The sequence below is a fragment of the Oryzias melastigma genome, linkage group LG15, assembly GCF_002922805.2.
Source record: "Oryzias melastigma strain HK-1 linkage group LG15, ASM292280v2, whole genome shotgun sequence".
NCBI lineage: Eukaryota > Metazoa > Chordata > Actinopteri > Beloniformes > Adrianichthyidae > Oryzias > Oryzias melastigma.
In genome coordinates this window covers 11,436,172-11,457,991 of record NC_050526.1, presented here as the reverse complement: position 1 = coordinate 11,457,991, position 21,820 = coordinate 11,436,172, and the positions used below count along the sequence as shown (strand labels likewise).

At 37.8% G+C, this 21,820-nt stretch overlaps 2 protein-coding genes and 1 non-coding gene across 3 annotated transcripts; all 3 read left to right on the top strand.

Annotated features, from left to right (window-relative positions):
• Positions 1-2,784: 2,784 nt before the first annotated feature.
• On the top strand, positions 2,785-4,614 carry LOC112161803 (hydroxycarboxylic acid receptor 2-like). Its single transcript, XM_036215457.1, has one exon. It carries the CDS (start codon positions 2,808-2,810, stop codon positions 3,672-3,674), a length of 867 nt encoding a protein of 288 aa, XP_036071350.1. The 5' UTR covers positions 2,785-2,807; the 3' UTR covers positions 3,675-4,614.
• A 3,480-nt stretch (positions 4,615-8,094) lies between these two features.
• On the top strand, positions 8,095-13,672 carry LOC112161572 (hydroxycarboxylic acid receptor 2). Its single transcript, XM_024296798.2, has 2 exons — positions 8,095-8,184; positions 12,186-13,672. Exon 2 carries the CDS (start codon positions 12,223-12,225, stop codon positions 13,165-13,167), a length of 945 nt encoding a protein of 314 aa, XP_024152566.1. The 5' UTR covers positions 8,095-8,184; positions 12,186-12,222; the 3' UTR covers positions 13,168-13,672.
• A 7,300-nt stretch (positions 13,673-20,972) lies between these two features.
• Positions 20,973-21,066, top strand: trnai-uau. Its single transcript has 2 exons — positions 20,973-21,010; positions 21,031-21,066. It is a non-coding gene; the product is annotated as a tRNA-Ile (tRNA).
• Positions 21,067-21,820: the final 754 nt, after the last annotated feature.

Sequence of the window (21,820 nt, the reverse complement as noted above, 5' to 3'; positions counted from 1 at the left end):
TCATAAAACAGTTGGTCTAATAGCAGACTTCTGGATCAGAGTCCAGCGATTCAGGCAAACAGATCTGTGGGTCTTTGTGAGGGGACTGAACCGTTGTCAGAGAGTCAGTGACCATAAAGTTATCTTCATGATAGAGGTCGGAAAACACAGTTACCGAGCTCTGTGTACTCAGCAAGAGAGGATTTGACTGGGACTGTTCTCGGTACTATTTACAACAGTTAAACTGAAGTGAGGCTCGCTGAGCTAAACTAACAGAAAAGATGCAAGGACGCAGATAAAGGAGATGCTCAGAGGTCAGAAACTGATCGACTAAATGACACAAAGCATTGTTGTTTTTACAGAAAGGATGAAGATTCACTAGAAAGAACAAAGGATATGGTCAGACTCTGTTGAAACACTTGGAAAGATTAAAAAGATTTTAATTGAGGTGATAGAAAATATGAGACAATTACATTAAATTAGGAAGTGAAAGAAGTATAGAAGAGACTAGAGATTCAGATGATAACAGACAAAAAAGTATGACATGCTATATGTTTTCAAAGAACGAGAGAAGATAAGATGATATAACGCAAGAGTTGAAACAACAAAGATTTTTCTGATGATATGATTCAGTTTTATTAACTTGTTTTACACAAAATGTCACGCAAAAGGAATGTAATAACGTGAAAGGAAATCAAAGAGTTAGCAACTTATTTCTGAAATTATTTAATTTGTTCATTTTTTGCGCATCACAGAAGCTTCTAACTTGTGAAAAACCACCATTGTTTTCCATACCATAACAATCATCTGTCATATGACAGAAAAGAAATAGCATGCGGGCCAAGAGTGTCTTAAGAGATAAAAATCTCCTTTTCTTTTTCTGAACCGTCACTGCCATCGTGTTAAAACAAGCCTTCACGAGGACGTTCACAGCAGTCTCGGACAGTTTCACACTAGAATACTTTCACTCTTGAACGGGAGCACACCTTTGTTTTCATGGCATAAAATACCTGCCACTGACTCCCGGTGAGTATCAAAACTTAAAAATGTTCAATCTTAAAGCCTGAGAGCAGACAGACAATTGATGAAGGGTTCAACATGGGGATCACTGAGTGGGAGATAGTGGGCAGTGAAACACTGTGCTGGGCTTCTGAATTTTTTGTTTTCCTATCTCCAATTCCAAAAACTGAAGAAGAGCTGCTTTGTTGTTGCAAACTGATCAAATAAAAAAAAAAAAAAGACTTATTTTCCCATCCGTATTTGAAAATAACAAACACAAAAACCAATGTTATGCAATGTTTTTGCCCTTTAACAACAGAGCTTTAGCTCCATTATTTACATTCTTTTAACTTCCGTAACTCCTCAATTGTTGATGCAATTAACATAATTCCAATGGGTTCCGAAGCAGAGAAAAACAGCCTTGCACTGATATGAGGCAGGGTTATGTCACTAAAGACGGCTAAATAACGCACGCTCTTTGACATACCGTAATTCTCAACCGTTTATGTGATCAACACAAATCACGGAGAAAAAAAGGCTTTTCACATCAGCTTTACAACTTTACAAATGTAAAATGTTGTAAAATGTCTCCACTTAAGAATCTACTGGAATTCGTAAAGTGTTGCATAACAGAGGAAATCTGATGTGAAAAGCAGTTTTTCTCTACGTTAGAATCAGCTGGTTGTATTAATTGTGTGAACGGTTCAGGATTTACGGCATGTCAAAGAACTTGTGATTTAGCCGTTGCCGACTTTAGATGTAAAAGGGTTAAACCAGACTTGAGAATAGATTAAAATAAAGTTAAATTTGGTGAAAATATAATGAAATATATATATTTTTTTTAATGTTTTGTTTAAAAATACATTTCCTTTTCTTTTTACATTGATCGTAAAACTGATTGCTTCTTTGCAAAATATGCAACTTCCTGCAGCGTATTTTCCCTTGTCAACATTAAGAACGCTTCAGTCAATCACTTTGACAGCTTGTTAAATCAAGACAACTTTGTGAACCGAAGATATAATTTCATGCACAATTTGGCTTGTGTTAAAATAGCACACAGAAACTTCCATAAGTTATTATGACAGAGGGATTATCTCATCATCTAATTTGACTACGATTGGATCAACTATTGAAAAAACATTGGCACTCTCACTTTAATTTTACTTTTTGTCATTAACTTTTAACATGAATGAAATCCTTTTTTAGGCCAGCCTATGTAGCAGGATTTGCAAAACATAAATTCTTTCCCCAGGGGAATCATCACAAAGGTAGTGTTCATAACAAGTGACAAATAACAACTCCTGGTGTCATAACTTGAGCAGCTCCCTCATGATTGATTGATCTGTTTGTGGAATGCATATGAATGTAAAGCCATTTAGAAATGAGGTGAACACATGAAGATTGAACAAACATGGCCAAGTTCTTACAGTCTATAAGGTGGTTTTCCTGATATAATCTTGAATATATTTTAATTATTGACACTACATATATACATGATTAGATTATATATGTTTATTATTCCTACATACATTAGCTAGGATCTTTGGTTCCCCTTTTATCCTGTTGTTGTCTGTTCATATTGTACCTTTTTTGTTTCCTCAAGTCTATTTGATGAACTTTGTCTTGGTTTGTTAAGGTATGTTGCTCATAGATTTCAGGCAACAAGCGGTGCTATTTTCAATCATTTCCTCCTCATTGTAATGACAACAATTTTTGCTTCCTCAGTCTTCTGTAATCTTTCACAGAACAGGACTCAACTGACAGTTCAGACAATGGAGAACCAAACCTGCAGTAAGAGCCAAGCAGCGGACTCATTCCTGCAGTTTGTGATGATCCTCGATCTAATTGTTGGACTTCCAGGGATTATATTGGCTTTGAGCATTTTTTGCAAGATGAAAAACTGGAAACCCCACGTCATCTTTCTCTTCAACCTTGTTATGGCGGATTTCCTGCTCCTCGCCAGTGTGCCGTTCCGGATCGATGCCCACAACCAAGGAGGTAACTGGAGATTTGGATCTATCTGGTGCCGCGTCAACCTCTACATGCTGTCTGTCAACCGCTCAGGTAGCATAGCCTTCATGACAACCGTGGCTCTGAACCGCTACGTGAAAGTGGTCTATCCACATCACTGGATCAGCATACTGTCCTCAGTAGCTGCGAGCAGAATTTCAGCCTTGATCTGGGTTGTTGTGGCTGTATTACGGATTCCACTATTGACTACAAATCTTTTTCGCCAAAATGAAGCTAAAGTCAACGTGTGTCGCAGTTTCGACAGCTACAAAGTAATCCCTAAACCTTTATACGTGCACTACGTGCTCTACATCTTTGAGTTCGTCCTGCCATGGCTGGTGTTGCTGTTCTGCTCAATCCGGATCACCTGTTACCTTCAAAGACAGAAAATTGGAAGCCAGGAGATTCTCCGCAAAGCCATACGAGCAGTAATGGTGATCACCACAGTGTTCACCCTGTGCTTCATGCCAGGTGTTGTCACCGGCCTTGGCTCCGTTTACATCAAGTTTTTCAGTTATGAAAAGTGCAAATACAACTCATGGAATCAGGCTTTCATGATCGGCATTGGGTTCACGTACCTGCACAGTGCTTTGGACCCTGTCATCTACTTTTTCTCCAGTTCCACATTCACACAAACTTTTGTAAGCTCTATGACTATCAAACGAAAAATACAGGATCTTCTGTAACTGTTAAACTGTAAAGATAATGTTTGTATCAGCATCTCCCAGCTTGTAAAACAGGGTTGATGTAGAGAAAGAAGATCATAAACTCCCTGAAAAAAACTGAGCTCATGACCTCAAGACATAATTTTCTTTTGACTGTCTTTGAAGCTTTGTGATTGATAACAGCTGATGACAAGAAAAACTAATGTAATGTAACAAATGTGTCTTTTTTCTGTTTAACAACCATACAAAACCTTTATAAATGTAGCAATAAGCACTCTTTTAATACCTGATGTGTGATGTGCAATAATGATGCATGGAATCTGTCTTCTTCTTATGATAATCAATTAGCACTTCATCTCTGTTGTTTGAAATTAATTTTTATGGATTTACTAATAATATGCACTTTGACTGGTAAAGTATGGTTAACTCTAAATACAAGCTAAGAACAAGACTATATATGTAAAACATTATGCAAGTAAAGTAAATCACAATGGGGTGGAATTATACAAATTTGCCTCCCTTCACTCTCTTTCAACTATTTAATCAAATTCCATTTGAGAAATGGATTATTTAACATATTTAATGTGACATATTATATGTACAAGAGAAAATACAGTGGTTCCTCGTTACGTTCTAAAAATAACCTCTAATAGGAGAAATCCCTGACTTAGTCGTCTCTATTTAAAACCTCTCACTATAAACTTTAAACGCTTTTCTCAGGCAGACATGAACATTTTCCCATGTTTGTCTCTTGTTTAAACACCCTCAAAGTTCAAACCCTGGTATAAAAAGTCAGATATTATATCGATATCAAAGGTCCATTAACTATCAAAAATGAAAGTAGATTTTGTGAGCTAAACCCATCAAGTCCAAGAGACATGGCAGGTCAGAGATTGAACAACAAAAGTCTGCAGTTAGTCAGGATGCAATAGAGAATATGCTGTAAAAATCAATAAATGGAAAAAAGCAAGCAAAAACTGCGAGGTGAACCGGAACATAGTGAGGAACCGCTGTATGTTTATTTATGATTAAGAGTAAATGTAATGTCATCATTTATATGTGTACAAATTAACAGATGTTTAAGTGTGCATGTATATGTGTGTGTGAGTATATATATATTACATATATATATATATGTATATATATATGTTTTAAATAAAAGTCTATAAATTATGAAACAGTGTTTGCATTTTTCTCATTTACAGACCTTTTTCCGATTACTTCACTTTTCTTTGTCCTCCACATTCAAGAAAACTGGACTGAATCAAGAAGTAATAGGTGATACAAGGAAAATAAATATTGATAAGTTACTAACACTTTTACCAAAATAATCACAAACCTTTGGCAGTTTATGTTTTAAAATTAAGGTCTGACTTTAACAGCCGAATTTTGAACTTTTGATATATGCCAATAAGGAATTGTTTTTAAACATAACTGTATATGCATTGGATTGCTAATCCAAGATTTATTTTATATTTAAAATTATACTTTTTAAAATTGGAGTCAATTGTGATTTGCTCCTTTTTGATAACAGCCTCCAGTGGTGCTTTGAGGAAACAGCAACATACTTCCTGGTATTTGTTGATTGTTACATTCTCAGGATAGATGCCAACAAGGAAGAACTAAGTTTTTGGACAGTCTAGTTTTCTATCCAGTATCTAGTTTTCTAGTATCGATCTAGTTTTCCATCTTGCCACACCTCGCATTGATGTGCCGGCTCTACCTGGGGCAGTTGTGTGAGTTTTAGACACCGTTTCATGGTACCGCTGGAGTGACAACACTGTTGGCATTCAAATCTCACCAAAACATCAACCAGAAGACATAGGGACGGAGAGGTTGTCTGTGGTCACCACTTGCAAAACCACACCTTTATTGGAGGTGTCTCCCTGAAGGCCTTTTATTTCTATCTTTTTCACTTGCACAAAAACATGTGAAATTGATTGTCAGCCAGTGCTACTTTGTAATCGGACAGTTTGAGTACACAAGCGTGTGACTGACTTGGAACATCATTGAATTGCTTAGGTATTCCCTTTATTTTTATTTACTTTTTGGGCAGTGTAGATTTAAAGGACCTATATCGAGCAAAATTCACTATTTTTAGCTTTTAAATAAGGGGTAGACAATTCCAGACCTTGAGGGCCACACTCCTGCATGATTTCCAACATACCCAGCTCTGGCATGCTCTAATTGACTGGACATACCTGATCCAGGTAATAAGTAGGGCCTTGAGCTTGACATATTCATGCATCTTGGATGTTTCATCCTGGATAGTGGCTTCTACACTCACTAGTCCTCGGCCTCCTCCCTTGTGGCTACCATACAGCCTCAGGGTGCTGGATTTGGGATGGAACCCTCCATATGGTGAGGAGCTTTTGTGTCTTAACATCTGCGGTCTGTATTTCATCCTTTGGCCATCTTATTATTCCTGCAGGGTATCTAATGACTGACAGTGTGGAACTGTTTTTTGCCTGGGTCTTGTTTTTGCCACTGAGGTGGCTTCTCAGGACTTGCCTTACTCATTGGAAGTATTTGGCTGTTGCGGCTTTCCTTGTTGCCTGTTCCAGGTTTCCATTTTCCTGTGGAATTCCAAAGTACTTGTAACTGTCCTCAATATCTGCTATTGTTCCTTCTGGGAGTGAAACCCCTTCTGTGTGGACTGCCTTACCTCTCTTAGTCACCATCGGACTATATTTCAGTCAATGTCGTGCTCGCTCGTAGCATATATCTTGATGTCATTCATGTAGAGGAGGTGACTGATGGTGGCCCCATTTTTGAGTTGGTATCCATAGCCAGTCTTATTGATTATTTGGTTGAGGTGGTTCAGATCTATGCAGAACAGCAGTGGGACAGAGCATCACCTTGGTATGTGCCACATTTGATGGACACTTGTGCAGTTGGCTTGCCATTGGTTTTAAGGGTGGCTTTCCACAACTTCATCGGGGTTCCTATGGAGGCTCTTAGAGTCCTGTTGATGTTGTACAGTTCTAAGCATTCAACAAGTCAGGCGTATGCCACTGAGTCACAGACTTTCCTGTAATCAATCCAGGCTATGCACAGGTTTGTGCGTCGTCACCTGAAGTCTTGCGTGACTCTTCTGTCAGCCAGGAGTTGGTGTTTGGCTCCCCTGGATTCTCTACCAATGCCCTTCTGTGTGCTGCTCTTGAATTGATCCACGTGCCTATGTATTTTGGTTGTGAATACACACACACACACACACACACACACACACACACATATATATATATATATATATATATATATATATATATAACTCTAAATATCTAAATATATATTTAGTATTCCCCTGCTTTTTCATGTTTCTTTATTCGAGGTTTCACATTTTTGCAGATTTCTTTTTCAGTCACTCATTCAGTTTTTCACAAAAACTCTGACAGCTCAAGATGCTTTTGTGAAACTTTGTGAAGCATCTCAAGGAGTTGCTGCATATTTCCTTTGAGGGGAGTGAAGATGAAGAGCAGGCCAGCCCGTTGGCTATACCCACCATCCTCTCTCCATGCCCACGCATGGAGAAATGGAATCAGCTGATTCAGAAGTGGCCAAAAAAATCCTGATATCCTGAAGAAGGAGGATGATTATCATCCAGAGTAGGTGGTTGTTATGGAAGAAGATGCCCTCTTGCACTTATTTGATGAAGGAGGAAGCACGAGCTCCTGGTTCTTAAGGCACATAGAGTCAGAGTGACACTCCTCATCTGTGTGGTAGTACGCTGCTCTTCTGAATTAGAAAAAGAAAAAAGAACTCTTTATACTGAGCAGTAGTCCAATGTTCTTTAAACATGTATTACAAAGCATGATCAGAAGTGTTTTTGATGAGTATGGATCACTAATGTGCATTTCTCAGCCACAGGGGGTGGGGTGAGACGGGACAGGTACAGAATTCCAAATTCGCGGATTTCTTCAGTGCCTTACCCGAGCAAATAAGGTGGATATATATGTACAGAGAGAGAGGGTGAGAGGGAGTGAACTTGTTTTTGGACGGTATACTTCCTGAATTACACATTCATGGTCCATAGTACTTGGTATGCTATACTTACACTCAAGTATACTTATTAAAATAAAACTGTGAGTATACTACTTTTTTCCAAGGAAGTTACTTTTTTGTTCAGTTTAAGTAACTATTTGTGCAAATATTTTTTTTTGTATTACCCATCAAGATTAGTGCGGTTGACTTGGAGTAACATTGAGTTTTAGGTGTTCCCTTTATCTGTTTGAGCAGTGTATGAAATGAAAAATCTGTCCAAAAGGACATGCTAGAAAAAAAAAAGGAAATTTGATATTTGGGAACAGATCACGTATCTCTACAAAATAGGCTGGGTTTACCCAGGTGTTTGAGTGATGAGCTGCTGTTTTTTTTTCTCCTGGAGTCATGAGTACCTCCTGTTATGACTTGCCCTCACAAAGACATTATTTACAGGTCCCATACTTTTCACACCAGACTACTTTCACTGTTGGACGAGCACGCACACCCTTGTTTCCATGAAGTCAACTCATTAGACTGTTGTCAAATCCCGGTGAGTATTTGAACTTTACTTTTTATACTTTCTATTAAACTAATAAAGAAAGTTTAGGGACTGGAAAAAACAATTATGTTTTTCCTGTGGTGGGACAAAAGGGGAACTAAAATCCAGTTGGATCCAGAGATCGATTGTCGGCAGGTAAACATTGAAAGTTTTTTAAACTGGAACTGAAATAAAGTATTTAAAGTAATTCATTACATTTTAGCTTTCGTTGTGAAAAATGTAAAGTAAAGTAAAAATGTTCTCATCTATCCTTGCTATTCATAAAATTCCAGTATTTTTCTTTTTTTTTTTAACTAGAATTACATAAATGCATTCCAATCAAGCTAAAAATGGTCTGGATAAATTGACATATAATCTTTATGTATAAGAAAAATTGGTCCATCAGCTTTTATTGATTCTCTTTAGGACGACAGACAAAAATTCACAGCTTCCTGCAGCACGTTTTCACTTGTCCACATCCAAACAGGCTTTTAAGCCAAGTCCTTCAACTTACAAGGATGTGCCAATTAAAACAGAATTTTACAAGCAAAACATACCACTGCATGAATACTTTCATCCTTTGGCACAAAAGGGAAAAGCAAAATTACTGGCAATGAGATATGTTTGTAAAATACCGGTAGGTTAACTAGAAAGTATTTTTATTCAGTGGCACATTATCTGTTACTTTTAATTTCTAATAATAACCACCATTTATTAGAAATAGGAGTATGATAGTGAGGAAAGTTATAAACATGTCCCAAATTGTTGTGAAGAGTTTCAAGGAAGTCTAGTTAAGTTATCGCTCAGGTGAAATCAATCATTAGTCATAGCAAAATGTCATAATTTTTACAAGACATTGTAGACAGTGTTGCACAAATTAGATCTTAGTCCAAATTAACTATGATCAGAGCACAATCCCATTGCCAGTCCAGTTCTCATTACACTTTTTTGAATTTCACTAAACAGAAACGTGTGACTTTGTTGCTCCTGGCAAGAAATCATGAGGGTGTGGATACTTAAAAAAAAATGATTATTCTCTTGTTACATTTTCAAACTATGGAAAACAAGAACAGCCATGTTTGATTTTTTTTCTGCTCATTTCTTCGACTAAACCACTTGAAAACTTTTTTTTTTTAAGAAGCCAACATTTCTTATCTTGAGATTACAAAATAAAATTGTTCGTTGTTTGAAGATCAGTCAAAAAACATAACAGTTTGCTGGTAATGTGTTCTGAAATAGCAAACACAGGTTTATCACTGATCACTAAAGTATTATGTCAACAGATGCCCAAACTAATGTAGACATGCCATTCGAGTAACAAATGAACTGGTTATAAAGTGGCAATGTACCAGCAAGGTGCCTGGACAAAATGGGAGCACGTTGAAGAACCTAGAATCACCTGGTCAGACCTCTGGAGATGCGAACCACAGCACATCGAGTTCCTCGTCAAGTCAGTAAATGAGGTTCTCCCAAGTCCAACCAATCTGCAGCGATGGGGCGTATCAAACACCACAGCATGCCAACTGTGCCAGAAGAGAGGCACCCTGGAACACATCCTTAGCTCTTCCTCAAAGACTTTGGTGGAAGGACGGTACCGCAGGCGTCATGACCAGGTCCTCAGGGCTCTGGCAGACTCAGTCAGCGCAACAATCACCAACTGTAAGTACTAGCACACCTCCGAGAAGTTCACCACATTTGTCAGAGCAGGGGAAAAGACACGGCCGCAGCCAAACTCCACAGGAAGGCTTTTCACGACGATACGGGACTGGAAACTCCAAGTCGACCTGGGAAAACAACTCAAGTTCCCAGAACACCACTGCCCTGCGCACAGACAGAGTATTAACATCAGAGTCTTCAGAGCATGTAGTTTTGATTGAGCTCACTGTCCCCTGGGAAGACAGGATGGAGGAGGTCAATGAACGCAAGAGGGCCAAGTACGCTGAGCTAGTGGCTGAATGCCGGAGCAATGGCTGGAACCAGTTGAAGTGGGGAGCCGGGGTTTTGCTGGCCAGTCCCTACACGCACCCTCAAGCTCCTTGGGATGAAAGGGCAGCTGTTCCAACAAGCTCACTCCTGATTGGTGCGAGTGGTTGGCATGAAAATGTTGACTCAGATCGACTCGGACGAATCACTGTTTATTGAATTTACTTAATTTTGTTGGAGCTAGAAAAAAGCCGTTTTCTAGTGATGCCATCACACTTGCTTGATCCAGTTCTCTCAGTCGATGGAGTGAAAACACCCTTAAATGGTTGCGTGCTCCTAAGTTGCCCAACTTGATTAAATTGTTATTTCCTCATTCAGAAGGGTAATTCCCTTTCCCTGTGCTATGTAACTCTAAGGTGCTTTTCACTACAAAAAAACATTAAGATAGACTGGTGAGGTTTGGGGATGTTTCATTCACTTCCTTTTGTTTTTGGAAGGTTGGATGAATGTTTCATTTTACTTTAACTTGTCAAGTTTAGGCCTTTTTACCTCCATGTATCATCAAGTGAACTAGACATCCCTGTCATCTGTTGTTGGTACAACCCTTCCTTCTCCTTCTGTCCCATCTTTGCACATATGTCAGAACCGTGTTCGTATTTTCACTCCATTTTCATTCCATCAACATCCCACTTAATATGATTCCTCTCTACTTCTAAGCCCTATATTTTATTTGAATATTGTTGTTAGTGTTTGTTACTAATTAACTAAGCGTTCTTCAACAACCAAATCATACAAAAACAGCATGTGCAGTGTAATTGCAGACCCATAGAATTTTGTATGATTTTTTAGAGATCTAGGTAAATACAGTGAATTCCAAATTATTCTGCAAATGATATTTTTGTATGATTTTCTATTTTTATTCAACATTCGATACATTAAAGAACTGAAAATGGTAATTTGTTGAAGTTGCTGCATTAAATGGTCATATTTACTGAAATCAAAAGCTTTTCCAATTAAAACATCTTCATAGGTCAAGTTGCATTTGAACATAGGACCCTTATTTTGTAGCTACTTCACAATTCTTGCATCCATTGAATTTTTTGGAGAGTTTCTGCATGAATTTCTCTGCAGGATGTCCGACTAACCTCCCAGAGTTGCTGTTTGGATGAGAACTGCCTCCAACTTCAGAGATATTTTGCTTGAGGATGCTCCAAAAGTTCTCGATAGGGTTGAAGTCAGGGGAGGATGGGGGTCACAGCCTTCAGTTTATCTAATTTGATGCCCATAGCAGCCACACAAATCATGTGACTCAAATCTTTCCTGTCCCACATGTAATTATTTAGTGATCCAGTCAACTAAAGAAAGTTTTGACGAAGAGATTATGTTCTTTGTCCAAATTGTTACATCTCTTGTTGTGAGAGTTTTGGACATTAACAACACATCTTGGTGTAATCTGTGCCGCTGCTGCCCACACAAGGAATTTGTGTTGTTGTTGGTTTTATGGTTTTTGTATCCATCCATCCATCCATCCATCCTTCCATCCATCCATCTTCTTCCACTCATCTGGGACCAGGTTGTGGGGGAAACAGTCTAAGTTTTTCCATCTGATATAATGTTTTGTCGGTTTTACTTTAATAATGAAAAGAAAAAATTGTGAAAACACGAAAGTAACCAAAAAAAAAAAAAAAACACTCGTAGTTGATGGAAATGACACAGTAGCTTTTCTGTTGATAATGTCTGTCATGGTATTACTTCATTATAATTTTGTGGTAAACAAGTAAAAAACGTGAACTGGTTTTAACCGTCTTTTTCACGGTCAATCATATTTTCACTTCTTTTAATGAGATGGCCACATATTAAATACATTTGAAAGAATTAATTAATCTTGTTGATTAATGTCAGTAAATGTGTACTATGACTAGAATTGTTCTCTTTATTTTTTAATGATTTTACTTATATTTGTTGAAACTTATAGATGATAATCATAGAGAGTTAATCTACTTTAACCACAAAGATGTATTTCAAAATTATTTCCTCTTCATGGCATTAAATTAAAATTTGTTTCCTCTTTTCTTTGTAATATTTTGCAGAAAAGGACTCAACTGACAGTTAGGAGCCATAGAGACGATGGAGAACCAAACCTGCAGTAAAAGCCAAGTGGCAAACTCATTCCTTCAGTTTGTGATGATCCTTGATCTAGTTGTTGGACTTCCAGGGACCATTATAGCCTTGTGGATTTTTTGCAAGATAAAAAAATGGAAACCTCACATCATCTTTCTCTTCAACCTTGTTTTGGCGGATTTCCTGCTCCTCGCCAGTGTGCCGTTCCGGATCGATGCCCACATCCAAGGAGGCAGCTGGAGATTTGGATCCTTCTGGTGCCGCGTCAACCTCTACATGCTGTCTGTCAACCGCTCAGCCAGCATAGCCTTCCTGACAACAGTGGCTCTGAACCGCTACGTGAAAGTGGTCTATCCCCGTCATTGCATCAGCGAATTGTCTTCAGTAGCTGCGAGCAGAATTTCAGCCTTGATCTGGGTTGTTGTGATTGCATTTCGGATTCCACTGTTAACAACAAACCTCTTTCACGAAAGTGCTAAAGTCAACGTGTGTCGCAGTTTCGACAACTACAAAGTAATCCCTAAACCTTTATACGTGCACTACGTGCTCTACATCTTTGAGTTCATCCTGCCATGGCTGGTGTTGCTGTTCTGCTCAATCCGGATCACCTGTTCCCTTCAACGACAGAGAATTGGAAGCCAGGAGATTCTCCGCAAAGCCATACGAGCAGTAATGGTGATCACCACAGTGTTCACCCTGTGCTTCATGCCAGGCGTTGTCACCGGCCTTGGCTCCGTTTACATCAATATGTACAGCAACGAAGATTGCAAACACACCTCATGGAATCAGGCTTTCATGATTGGCATTGGGTTCACGTACCTGCACAGTGCTTTGGACCCTGTCATCTACTTTTTCTCCAGTTCCACATTCACACAAACGTTCAAAAACTCTGTGAATCCCAAAAGAAAAAGGAAAGAGCAACGGTCTGCACTTGCCAAATTGCAAAAGTAATGGGACTGTTTCTGTTAGCATTTCCCAGCATGCTTTGTCAAAGAGAAGACAGATTTAACCGTCCTGCAAAAAAAAAAAAAGAGCCAAAAGATCAAAGAAGAAGATGACTTAGATGACTGATGTCTTAACAGCTTTAGAATGGTTAGCACTTCATTTTTAAACTAATAAAATAGTTGCGTATATATTTTTTTATTTTCTCAATAATTCTTTTTCTGCTTAAAAGCTGCTCACACACTTTTTACTATGCTAATTCTTACAACTATAAACACTAAGGAATTTCAAAGTGTGAAAGTGGTCGGGTTTGCATTTATTTATATAATTGGGATTTGGGATTAAATTGTCCAATGGATGGAAAATTCCCCTCCACCACCAGGTGTGTCCACTGATGCTGAATTTAACTTTGACTTTATAAGCAGTTGTTTTTTCTATTGTTGTTTGTGTTGCAATCCCAATTGTTTTTATATTTGTTTGCTAAATAAGAATAAAACCTGAACTAGTGCTTGTACCTTTGTGTGTCTTTCACAGATTTTTTTTTTTCAATGAAATTTACTAAATTGAAATTAAGGAAGGGCTGCACGGTGGCGCAGTGGTTAGCGCTCTTGCCTCACAGCGAGAAGGCCCCGGTTCGTATCCTGGCTGGGACCTTTCTGTGTGGAGTTTGCATGTTCTCCCCGTGCATGCGTGGGTTTTCACCGGGGACTCCGGCTTCCTCCCACCGTCCAAAAACATGCTTCATAGGTTGATTGGTGACTCTAAATTGCCCCTAGGTGTGAATGTGAGAGTGAATGTGTGTGTGATTGAGGCCCTGCGACAGACTGGTGACCTGTCCAGGGTGTACCCCGCCTTCGCCCATCAGTAGCCGGGTTAGGCTCCGGCACCCCCGCGACCCCGAACGGGATGAAGCGGTCAAGAAAATGGATGGATGGAAAAACTAAAAATAAGGGAATACCTCTGAATTAAATGATAAAAATGAAAACAGTTAACTTCTGTTTCAAAAGCAAATCACCGTCTCATTCAAATAAGACAGCCACCAAAATGACACATTCATTCTCAATGATTTTTTTTAAGAAAGACTCTTTGGTCGTTCTTCGAAATAATCTGTCTCATCAGAATGGACCGGCTGCAAAAGCTTAACTCTCTTCCAAAACAGTTAATCTATGAATCAAGACAAAGTTCTTGGATCATTCAAAGTATCAGCGCCATCAGAATACATTGTCTCTCTTAGTGTTTTGTTGGTTCTGTGGATCAAAAACTTTAGATACTTTGTCATTAAGGCACATCTCCATGAAAAAGCCGATGTCTCATGTCGAACTGAGAGAATATTAAAGTGAATCATACTGAAAATGAAACTACAAAGGAAAAAGAACAAATAATGTACTCACTCACACTGGCAAGGAGATTGATGCGGTACTTCATTTTTCTTCATGTCTTTACTGTAAAGTAAATGCCTCAGAGCAAAAAGAAAATAAACTCAAATAAGCTGAACAGTCAATGTGTATAAAACTCAAAAGCGCAGAAAATGCTTTTGGTAAATGAAAGTAATGGTTGGAGTATCCCTCAGTTTCCTAATGCCTCTCCCCACTGCTGTCCGTCTGGCCAAAGATTCTCATCGACATCACTCCTGATGTACCATCTTACAATGCAACGAGGGAGGTTGTGATGCTGCAACCTGCTCTACTGAGATCTCTTCACAAGCAGGATCCATTGTTTGGAGCAGTGACCTGCGGTGAGGTTCACGGCTGGTCAGGCATTGACGTCATCACTCAGATTTACAAACATATGAACCCTACAGAGTGGCTTATTCCCATTTGATTGACAACAGTTAAAGAGTGTCTTTTTATAACTTCCTTTAAACATTTTCAAGTGTAGCATAGAAAAAATGAATCAAAATTGTTAATATTGACTTACTTTTACGTATAAATGAAGTCTGGGTGCAGCTTCTTCTGAAGAAACACATGAATAACCTGTTTTTAGAAGTCTTCCTTTTCTTTCTTCAGTTTTAAAAGTCTATCTGTCTTAATGCCAGTGATGTGTCTCCCCAAACTCCTAAATTTAGATGCATAATCCCCCATTTAGAAAATTATGTTAAACAATACTAAAGAGTAACTGGATGGCTGCACATGACTTGCTATAACTAATTCTATTCTTCTTTAGCTGCGGTGTCACATTCTCTGGGCTCACCAGCGTCCTCTGCCTTGAGGGAGGTGTACTACCTGCCTCACCTAATGTATTTCTAAAGCACATTTTTAACAGACAAAAAGACTAAATGAACTGGTACCAGTATAGTCAGACAGATGGTGGGAAATAAAATAATGAAGTATTTGAAAATATTTTATGATGATAGAAAGACTGAAACAGAACAGCGGATGTGTCAGCTGCAGCTAAAGTCAGTGTGTGATTCACAGGCGAGGCACAGACTGCTGCTGCCTCACCTGCCAATTTCTCATGTATTTGATCAGGAAACTCATAAATTTGTTCCTTTTTTTTTAACCAAAGAAAGGTCGAAAACCCACACAGAAAAAGTAATCATAGAATAGACATGTCTATAAAATAATATTTGATTTTTACTTTTAATGATGAAAAAGTATTTTTGTCTTATTTCATTTATGTATTTTTTAAGCTATATTTTGCAGGTGAGGCACAGCATCACTTGCCTCCCCTGGCTGGGTGTCACTGGTTTGCAGGAGAATTCTTTGATCCTGAGCCTGAAACTTGTAGACCTTCCACCTCCAAGCTGAAAAAAATCTGCTCTATAGGGTTGAGAAAGTGTGTACGGTGACAGGAACACATTCAGCATTCTAGAAAGTCTGAGGAGCCAGTATCTGATACGAGGGACACGGTGGAAGATCACATTATCCCACTGACACATTTACAAATTGTGATCAGTGAGGTCCAACAAAAGCTCTCAGTCAGGAAAGAGATCTGAATAGAGACGATTCAAGAAAATCAGGAGCTTCTCAGTATTGTAAATAAGGTAATGTTGAATGACATTCAAGTTAAAAACAGTGATTCTTTTTTCATTCATGGTTTCGTGTTCGTAACACATTTTGAAAATTGAGTAAATGGTTTTGCTTAACATGAAAATAACGCTGACGTTTTCCGAAGAGTAAAACTATCTGACTGAGAAATGACTCATTGATTCAGTTAAAGAATTGTTCAAACTGTTGGTTTTTTGTTTCAAACACTGAAATATTTGAAATCTCATAAATTGTATGAAAAACATTAAATCTGTTGTGAAAAATCTCCAGGTGGTTTTGAGACTCAAATTTCCATTTCAAGAAATGAGCCAAAGCGATGAAAAAAAAGTCCAATCTCTGATGAATGTGCTGGGAGATGGCAGCAGAGAGCGTGTGCAGACCAGCAGCTGCTGAAGATGAGAAGACAAGGTCATATTTCTGGGGAACACAGATTATTTGACTTCTTGTGGAAATAAAACTTGAACTGACGTGTCAGACTGATGACTGCTGGCAGACAACACCTAGAGAAGTGAAAATAACAGTCTGACTAAGAATGAACTGTGAATTCATGGGAATTATATATAATTATATATAGTACAATTCATTTATGGTAGAAGTACTATGAAGACATTTTAATGGTGTTCATGAACTGTACCACGATTCTTACTTTTTAATATGTTTATTGCTAAGTGTATGTCTTTTTACTGGATGGATGAACATTGAAATCATTTGTATTAAATCACCACCATTTAAACATCTATTTAGAACAGGAAATCTGAATGAACAAAACTGATAAAAACACAAATATTTAAATAGTAAGAAATTGTGTTTGGCATTTTAAACAAGTTTGATTTTATTTTTTATCAACCTTCTGGTTAATTTCAGCAGTAATATAAACATCATTAAAAGGATAAAAAATCATTGCTGTTTTTGATCATTTATCTACAAAACCTGAACATGTTCTCCACAGTTTTTCTATCCTCAAAGTTCTTCAACATTTAACGTTCTAAGCATTACATATTGGTGCGGCGCCCGTATGAAAATAGTCGTTTCTTTTTTTTTTTGCCGCGGCTGAATCAGCTGATTCTCGTTGATCACATCCGCACTTCACTGCTGTGCAGAGCAGCATATCGGTATGAGACAGCGTTTCTCCCCTTCAAGAACCGCTGAAGTAATGTTAATTACATCAACTGTTGAAGAGTTTCCATATCCAAAAGAATGTAAACAATGGTGCTAAAGCTCCGGTGTTAAAGCTATTTCACTTTTTTCAGAGGTTATGTCAGTCCAGCGGAACTTCAGTCTCAGTTTTTGAACGGAAAAAGGTCTCGCTTCTGCTTTGAAAACCAGAAGCCTCACAGACACTAAGTTTTGTTTACTTCCTTTCCTACTCTTTCGGTTTTATTTTAGTTCATAAACTTAAAATCCTACATTATTATTAGCTAAAAATACATTGCCCCGAGATAATATTTTACTACACTCTATATTTATAAAGTGAATCAGTGCACTGATCATGATCTTGGAAGTCGTAAACATTGGTACTTGAGTTTTTGGGAGCAGAACGCAAGCAGCTGGATACTCGTTACAGCCCTACAGGAGTGTCAGTAGGGATTAAAGAAAAGGTGTAAAAGACTGTGGTGAGAGCAGACGTTTGTTGGTTTGAGGCTCTGAGAAAGACACAAGAGGCAGAGCTGGTGTAAAAGGGAAAAAGATATTTGAAACCAGAATGGAAGACATCCAAACATGCAATCTGTGAGATGAGTTTCAGCAACACGAGAGAGACTATATGGAAGTTTTTTAGGTGATTTTGTTTTTATTCAGTATTTTTCATTCATCTTCCTGACCGCTTCTTCCCGTTCGGGGTCGCGGGGGTGCCGGAGCCTAACCCGGCTACTGAAGGGCGAAGGCGGGGTACACCCTGGACAGGTCTCCAGTCTGTCACAGGGCCTCAATCACACACACATTCACTCTCACATTCACACCTAGGGGCAATTTAGAGTCACCAATTAACCTATGAAGCATGTTTTTGGACAGTGGGAGGAAGCCGGAGTCCCCGGTGAAAACCCACGCATGCACGGGGAGAACATGCAAACTCCACACAGAAAGGTCCCAGCCGGGATTCGAACCGGGGCCTTCTCGCTGTGAGGCGAGAGCGCTAACCACTGCGCCACCGTGCAGCCCTATTCAGTATTTTATTTTTTAAAATTGTGATATTGAATTGTAAATTTTGATATTGAACTGCAAATTACAAAATGAATGATCATTTTGCAAGCCTGAATTGAATATTGAATTACACGTTGAAAAATGCATTCTCAAATTGCATGATGAATTTTCAAATTGAATTGTCAATTGAATAATTTATAATACTTTGAATTATGACCTAAAAAAACTTCCATAAGACTAGGTCAAGAGTCTGCAACCTGCAGTTCCTGAGCCACATGTGGCTCTTTTATCTTTTCAGGGTGGAGAGATAAAATAATAGTATTTCTTTAAGTAGGAGCTACTTAATAGCTTTAATTTAATTTAGATTAGTTAGGCTTATATATTTATGGATGAGGTACATGCAGATGATAAACTATGTAGTTTTTACATCCCCGTTGATCTGAGGAGGCCTTGTTTGCTTAACGCTTATCAAAACTTTGGTAAAAGTTATGAGTTTAAAGGATATGGTATCTTATGCTGGACTACAATGGTTAATAGCTGTCCAGAGCTGCACTATGATTATCCTGTTTGTCACAGGGGATCTTTTATTTTGAAGATATGTTGAGCTTCTGTCAAACAGAATTTTTTTTTTTTGAGAAATACTAGTTTCTTTTTTATTTTTGCCTTAATTCGTGGTAAAAATGAACATAATTCATGGTCATTACAAAAAAAGGTAGTGAATGCAAATACAATTTTTTTAAGGATTAACTAAACATGGAAGATGGAGGCTGACTCCACTCACAGCCAAAATTGAAAAGTCCAGTCAGAGGGGTGGAGCTGGAGAACAGAGCCGTTACTGAAGGTGCAAAACATGATGTGCGATTCCTGAAATTATGTGGGACTTAAAAGGTTGACCAATCACAATAAATTATACTCTAGTATTCATAAGAAATTGGTGAAGTTTTATAGTAGATATTATTTATAATCAACTTCTGTATTACAAAGTACCGTAATTTCTTCACTATTTTTCAAAAAGCAACACTTATAACCTGGAACGCCTTACATATAGATTAATTCTGCTTGTTTTTTACTGGTGTTAAAGCGATTTTGAAAGGTAGACGACGGGCTCTAATTTTATTCCCTTTTTTTTCCTTCTCGGACTGATGGGGGACAGTGAGTCTTCAAACTGGGTCACAGAGAGACAAACATATAGTTAAAAATGGCCTTCATAGACCCTTTTCACATGACAAAATGGTGACACCGCCAACTGTGTGTAAAGGAGAATGTACGGAGAATGGAACCAACAATTTTACGTAAATAATAAAAGTTAACCTTACCAATTTTCATGCAAAATTGTATAATCTTTATTTTAAAAATGTCCTACCTGATTGTATTAATTTTCCTCTCTTAGAACGTACGGTTTGTCTGAAGTCATCGTGAAAACGGTCTATTCAGACGCAGCTCAACCATCCTGGAAGAGTCTCTGAATGATCTCATGAACCCAGACATTAAGACCTGATTACCGATGTTTTTGTAGTGCTCTTTAAAATAAATCAATCTGATCTCTAAATACCAGCTGTGCAATGTGAATGAGATTTGTAACAATCAGGCTAAAAACATTTGGTGGTAGCTCCTCCCACATCAGGTTCATGACACACGTTTGGACAGCCGCCCAGCAGTGAATTTGCCACACATTTAATACTAGACGGCCAGCATGAATATAACATATAAATTTGCTTTCTGTGTAATTGCAGCTTTAAACAGTTCACTTTTATTGCTCTGTAAAAATTCTTTGAATTTTACATAGTTATACTCTTTTTCAGATTTTAAAAAAAGCACAAGCACTATTATTATTGTTCTATATTTAAAAGTTTCCTTAAAAATCAATTTAATGTTTTTGTATTTCACTTTTTGGTATATCTTGTTATTGGTCACCACAATAAATCAGCTTTCACTGATTTTACTGACTCGACCATGTGGTTTATCCTGGCTGGAGACCGGCACAGGAGACTACACTGTGGTCCTCCTGTGGCTTGGAGTCTTGTGTGGGCCCACACTGGAATTAGCTTGTTTCTGTAGCTTTGTGGGTATGATATAATTCGTTGTGAAATGAGAAAATTTAAGTTAATGAACATTTTTCAAAGTTTGTGTTTCAAATTCCACACTAACAAAGCTGATTAAGGAGGACCATGACTATATTTGACCATATGTCCTAAAATCCTACATGTCAGTCAAGATTCCCAGTGGATTGACCTGTATTTTTGCGTTTTCTCTGCATACTTGAGATGCTTTTTTGTTTGTTTTTAATGAAGTTTGCAAGTTAAAATGTTTCCTTAAGAAATAAACTAAATTCTCTCATACATTTCTTTTTTTTCACAGTACGTATTGTTGTAAACAAGTGTGGTATATAACTAAATATGTTCCATTAACAGAACCGGTTTTTAAAGATTAAATAATTAGGGGAGACACATCAGTTCCTCATTCTTTGGTGTAGCGAAAAATTCTGCGGAGTATTACTTCAGTTTGAAAAGCACGGCGGAAAAAATAAAGTAAGTGTTCCTGTGACTCTGCTCGTAAATGTTTAAAGCTCGATTATGTCTAAAAACGACAACCAAAACGTCTATTCCTGGGATTAAACTGAGAAATAAACACAAAGTAGGACCGACGGTTCCCTGGTTCATAACTCAATTTGCAGAGCCGGGCCGCTGAGCTCCAGTGGCGCAATCGGTTAGCGCGCGGTACTTATATGACAGTACAAAGCTGAGCAATGCCGAGGTTGTGAGTTCGAGCCTCACCTGGAGCAGAGTTTTTTTTATTTTAACGGTTTGCGTTTCATTTAATACATATTAGACACGTTATTTTAAAATAAAGATTATAGCACCCTTGAGCATCAAATGTAATCAATAGCACATCATGTACCGTGAATGATGATCGATTAGTCTATACAAATAAAAAAACAAACAAACAAAAGAAAAAAAAAAAACTTAAAACAATATTTTCTCTTTATTGCTTATTATTTTCCTTTATAGTGTAACGTTATACAAACAGCGTTCAACTTTTGTGGAGGATCTTGCAATGAAAATTAAAACCTACCGTTTTAGATTTCTGAACACTAGGTGGCAGAAGAACTCCATCTCTATAAAGTGTAAAATTTGAAATAAGGTTAATTTAAAAACATTCAAACCCTACACGAAAAAAAAAAAATAATAATAATAATAATAAAAACAAGGCCTTATTTCAGAATCTGTTCCTTTGTGATCTCATTTTGCTGTTTTTAAAATTTAAGAGGTTATTCAGAGTTATAGTGGATTCATATTTTTGCATTATGTTTTCCTGCCACTAGAGGTCGGTGTTGTCCACAGTTTTGAGCTATGTTTATGTCTTTCATGCCTTTGAATCTTACTGGCTGCTTCTGTAGTTTGAAACAAAACAGACTTTTTTTTTAGAGCACATCCCTCCTCAAACATCATTTTATAAGGAAAGTTTTTAGTATCATATAGGAAGCTTACAAAAACTGTTGAATAGATAGTCTGCTGGTTGTCAAACTGTTGCTTAAA

Bases quoted from the DNA above. Each gene is read 5' to 3' on its own strand.
- LOC112161572 (XM_024296798.2), top strand. From the start codon at position 12,223: ATGGAGAACCAAACCTGCAGTAAAAGCCAAGTGGCAAACTCATTCCTT.
- LOC112161803 (XM_036215457.1), top strand. From the start codon at position 2,808: ATGATCCTCGATCTAATTGTTGGACTTCCAGGGATTATATTGGCTTTG.